General features: G+C 39.7%; 1 protein-coding gene across 4 annotated transcripts in view; it reads left to right on the top strand.

Annotated features, from left to right (window-relative positions):
• The window catches only part of CEP135 (centrosomal protein 135kDa), a 70,029-nt gene that overhangs the window by 52,843 nt on the left and 11,482 nt on the right, over positions 1–5,704 (top strand). For all 4 annotated transcript variants that reach the window (XM_015560089.1, XM_006757795.2, XM_015560090.1 and 1 more), the window contains one exon: positions 772–957. In XM_015560089.1, coding sequence (XP_015415575.1) covers positions 772–957 — 186 coding nt within the window. The remainder of the gene's footprint in view (positions 1–771; positions 958–5,704) is intronic.

Below are 5,704 nucleotides of genomic sequence, written 5' to 3'. Positions count from 1 at the left end.
TCCCTACAAATCTTATTTAGTACTATAGGCTTAGTGCACAAAATTCATGCATGGGGGGTGGGGGTCCTTAGCCCGGCCTGCACCCTTTCACAATCCGGGACCCATTGGGGAATGTGCGACTGCTGGTTCAAATTATTTTGCCAGCCATGAATGGCCCATGGGCTGGATATTCTCCAACCCTGCTATAAATAAATTAAGCCGACTAGAAGTAAGAATAATTAAAATGTATCATGCATTTCTAAAGCACAGTATCTTTGCCCTAAACCGGCAGTCTTGCAATCCGGGACTTCTTGCAATCCGGGACTGCTGGCTCCTAACCACTCGCCTACCTGCTGCCTGCATGCATGCCTGATCGCTCCTAACCACTGAATCTGCCTGCATGATCACCCCTAACCCCTCTGCCTGATTGCCCCTAACCACTCTGCCTGCCTACCTGATTGCCCCTAACCCCTCTGCCTGCCTGCCTTATTGCCCCTAACCACTTGCCTGCCTGCCTAATATCCCGCTTGCCTGATTGCCCCTAACCACCTCTGGCTTGCCCCTGCCATGGCATCTTCATCCGAAAGGTCATCCAGAAGGACGTTCAGAAGGTTGTTTGGCTGCCCGGTCTAATTAGCATATTTTGCTTTTATTATAGGATAGTATCTATAGAGGTAGCTTCTGTTTCCTAAATTAAAACAAAAATCCCAATATGTATATATGTTTTTGACATGAATATTCCAGTAAGTGACAGTTACTAACTTAGTAACAATTTAATTATTCTCAAACTAGGAAAAAGAAAATCAAGATTTGTTAGATAGATTTCAAATGCTTCATAACCGTGCTGAAGACTGGGAAGTCAAAGCCCACCAAGCTGAGGGAAAAAGCAGCTCAGTTCGACTGGAACTTCTTTCTATTGACACAGAGAGGAGGCACCTTCGCGAAAGAGTGGAGCTTTTAGAAAAAGAAATTCAGGAGGTAATATATATATTTGTTTGTCTTGTGAAGTCTTTGCTTAATAGAACAGAAATCATTCAAAGGTACTTTATTTGAAGTGATAGTTAAGCAATCAAGTTCAATGGTAATCATTTGTCATTAATTCTGATAATTTGCTTAGGAGCCCCGTTCCTTTTTTTTTTATTGGAGTAAAATATACCTACCATCAAATTTACCATTTTATCTATTTTTAAATGTACAGTTTTGTGACAGTTACTACATTCACATTATTGTGCAACTATCACTTCCATCTATCTGCATAACTTTCTCATCTTCCCCAACTGAAACTCCATCCACTAAACACTAACTCTGCATTCTCCACACCCCAACTTCTGGCAACCACCATTCTACTTTCTCTCTCTATGAATGTGACTACTCTATGTACCTCCTATAAGAAGAATCATACAATATTTGTCTTTTTGTGACTGGCTGATTTTATTCACCGTTAAGATTAACTTAACCTTAAGGTTATCCATGTTATATAGCATGTGTCAGAATTTCATTCCTTTTTAAGGCTGAATAATATTTCATTTGTCAGTGGACATTTGGTTGTTTCCATTGAGAGTAATGCTGCTTTGAACATGGGTGTATCTATCTGAGTCCTTGATTTCAGTTCTTAAGGGTATACCCAGAGCGGAATTGCTGAATTATGTGGTAATTTTATGTTTAACTTCTTGAGGAACTGCCATGCAGTTTTCTATAAGGGCCTATAGCAGGGGTGGGCAACCTTTTTGTGAGTGCGTGCCAAAACCAGCAAAATCTCTGACTCAAAATTCTTCTGCGTGCCAACCCTAATTTTTTTTAAAAAAATATTTTTATTGATTTCAGAGAGGAAGAGAGGGAGAAAGAGATAGAAACAGCAATGATAAGAATCATTGATTGAGCGAGGGCCCACCCCTAATTTTTTGAGAACATGTTACGCCTACTTGATATCTCTTATATGTATGTGTATGTTTGTGAAGAACCTTGAAGAAATAATAAAATTCATTCGAGTGACAAAAACACTGTATGATGATTAAAAATACATTTATTTTTTAATGTATACATCTACACTGATAGTCTGACAGAAAACTTTATGACTCCGTTTGATATTATCAGTGGGACTTTTGCTGCTGCATCACTGATGACAGAGATTTTACATCAGGTTTATATTTCGTGACCTTCAGAGATATGCACGAGCTACTACTTTCATCCGTCAGGCTACTCCTATTACAAGACTTAACAAAATTCATCACTGAGAACAAAGATTCACAAGCGTATATGGATGAAAACATGGAGAGTAACACTTTTGCAAAGTTTTGTAAACAGAAAAAATTTTCTGGAATGGCATTCCAAGTCCTCAATAGTTCATTTTTGACACTTCTGTTTGGTACTCCTGTCTCTAATACCTTTTTTTCAATGTTTTCCAAGTCAACTCTAAAGTCAATAAATTTCTGCTTCCAAATTGAGCTACTCTGAAATTCAATCAACTGCATTTCAAAGTCAGCCGTGTCTATCCATGAAAATATTTGTAAGTTTAGTTCCTCCAGTTTCATGCTGTCTGGAAACCTCATGAATTTTGCTGTCTCTTCCAGTTCTCTGAATTTTGCAAATCTTGAGAAGAATTGCTCAATAGTTGACTCGATGATGCTTAAAAACAGCTTTTGAAGGCTTTGATAGTCAGTTCTGTCATCTTTTGGGAGGTCTTTGATCTGCCTCTTGAGTTTTGGGAAATATCTAAATTTCTCATCATCCACATCCCTCTTAAAGACTTCCAGTTTCTTTTCAAAAGCCTTTATGTAACCAAACATAACATCAAGTGTTTTGCCAATTCCTTGTAATTTAACATTTAAGTCATTCAAATGTTCACAAAAATTGTAAATGGAAGATTATAAGAGAGGGTTTCACGTGCCAGCAAAAGTTACTGGCGTGTCATGTTTGGCACACGTGCCAGGGGTTGCCTACCCCTGGCCTATAGCATTTTACATTCCCACCAATTTCTCTATATCTTTGCCAACACTTGTTATTTTCTGGGGTTTTGTAATAATAACCATCCAAAAGGTGTGAAGTGGTATCACATTTTGAATTTGAATCACAATTTCTTAATGAATAGTGATGTCGAGCATCTTTTCATATGTTTATTGACCATTTGTGTATGTTCTTTGGAGAAATGTCTATTCAAATCCTTTGCCCATTTTTTTTTTTTAATCCTCACTCGAGGATATTTTCCCATTGATTTTAAGAGAGAGTGAAAGAGAGAAGGAGAGACAGAGAAATGTCGATGTGAGAGAAAGACATGGATTGGTTGCCTCCTGCACTTGCTCTGACCACGGCCCTGCCTGGAAGACCCTGCAACCAAGGTACATGCCCTTGACGGGAATGGAACCTGGGACTTTTTGGTCCGCAGGCCAGCACTCTGTCCACTAAGCCAAACTGGCTAAAGGGCATCATTTTTCAATCAGGTGGTTTTTGTTATTGAGTTGTAGGAATTATTTGTATAATCTGGATGCTAATCCCTTATTAGATAGGTGTTTTGTAAGTTTTCTCCCATACATGGCTTGCCTTTTCACTCAGTTTTATCCTTTGATGCCTAAAAGTTTTAATTTTTATGAAGTCCAATTATTTCTAATACTCTTATTACATAACTTTTGGTATCATATTTAAGAAATAATTGCTGAGTCCAATATAATGAAGCTTTTCCCCTATGTTCTTCAACAACATTTGTAAGTTTTAGCTCTTATGTTAAGGTCTTTGATCCACTTTGAATTGACTTTTGTATATGATATAACGTAAGGGTCCATATTTATTCTTTTGTATGCATGTTTAAATAAGCTCTTATCATAAAGACAGTCTAATAAAATTTTCTTGAGTAAATCTTGAATTCGGTTAAAATATAGAGACCTAGTTAGATTTATTTAGAATAGATGGCTATTAGGGTTTTTTGGTATTTTTTGTATGGTGTTGTAGTCTTCATTTTTTAGGAGAAAGTATTAATTATCTATAGTGGGTAGAATTATAGCCCCCCCCCAAAAAAAATATATATTTAGGTTCTAATACCTAGTACCTGCGAATATGATCTTTTAAGAAAATAGTATCTTTGCAGTTCTTTTTTTGTGTGATTAATCACTATGCTTTAATTATGTTCAATTTGTAACAATGAAATTGGGTGTCACCTCAACATGAGGAACTGTATTTTTTTTTATTGCTTAAAGTATTACAAATGTGTCCATTTTTCCCCCTGCCCTTGACAGTCCCCTAGCCTCCCCTATCCCCCAGTGTCTTATGTCCATTGGTTATGCCCTGTGATCCCACTTCTAGGAATATATCCCAAGAAACCAGAAACACCAATCAGAAAGGATATATGCACCCCTATGTTCATAGCAGCACAATTCACCATAGCTAAGATCTTTGCAGTTCTATAATCAGGATAAAATGAGGTTATACCAGACCAGGCAGGTCATAACCCAATGACTTGTGTCCTTATAACAGTGATTTTCAACCAGTGTGCTGCAAGAATTTTTAAAATATGCAGTACCTATTTAGGGACACGGACCACTTTTCCCTTAGATTGTCAAATAAAAAAATGACAGCCAACACAATAGCCATCCCATGTGAATGAATCAAAATTATACCTATTTTTTTGTTAGATCAGCAAAAAAACATATTTTGTGTGTGCTGCAGAATTTTCGTAATTACTTTATATGTGGCATTAGATGAAAAAAGTTGAAAATTGCTCCCTTATAAGATAAGAGAAATATGGATACAGAAGACACAAGGGAGAGTGGCAGGTGAAGATAGAGACTGAGATTGGAGGGCTTTGTCTACAAGGCAAGGAACTCCAAGGATTGCCAGCAGCCACCAAAAGATGGGAGAGAGGCATAGAACAGATTCTCTCTCAGAACCTCCAGAAAAAGGTAACTCTGTTCACATATAAATTTCAGACTTGTAACCTCCAGAATTGTGAGGGAATAAATTTCCATGGTTTTAAGACACCCAGTAATTTGCAGTAATTTGTTATAGCAGACTTAGGAAACTAATACACTACCTATATAAACTTTCTATTGAGTATAATAACTAAAAGCATGCTTTTCAATCTTCAAAAGAGTTCTCAGGAAAACTGTTCTTTAGTTCTTTATAATTGTTCGTGTTATATGGTACTAGAAGCCCGGCGCACAAAATTCGTGTGTGGGTCCGGTCCCTCGGCCTGGCTTGTGATCAGGGCTATCTTCCCCAGCTGCCTGCAGCCAGCCCCACCCCCCACCGCCACCTGCCCCGGTTTCCCGCTCGCCATCGGGTAATTGGAGCCTGATGGCCAGGGGAAGGAACCGAGAGGTCCACTGTTCCCACTGGCTTGCCAGCCCCACCCTCGCAATGGGTGGCCATCAGGTGATTGGAGCCTGCCGGCCAGGGAAAGGGACCAAGAGATGGTCAGTGTGCCTCATAGTGACTGGTCTAGCGGTCATTCTGGTCATTCTGCTATTAGGGTCAATTTGCATATTGCACTTTTATTATATAGGATAGAGGCCAGGTGCACAGGTGGGGGCTGGCTCTCCTGCCATGAAGGGTGCCCCAGATCAGGGTGGGGATCTCTACTGAGTGATGGGGCTCCTGGGGCAGGCGCCACAGGGTTTGCAGGCCAGCCCCACCCCCAATCAGGGTGGGGTCCCCGCTAGGACGGGGCAGCCTGGGCAAGGGGCCACCGGCTGTTTGTATGCAGGCTATGCCCCCGATCAGGGTGGGGGGTTGAGGG

This window comes from Myotis davidii, unplaced genomic scaffold (assembly GCF_000327345.1).
Source record: "Myotis davidii unplaced genomic scaffold, ASM32734v1 scaffold173, whole genome shotgun sequence".
NCBI classification, from domain to species: Eukaryota; Metazoa; Chordata; class Mammalia; order Chiroptera; family Vespertilionidae; genus Myotis; species Myotis davidii.
The sequence above is the reverse complement of the archived record's forward strand: the minus strand, read 5'-3'. Positions and strand labels throughout refer to the sequence as shown.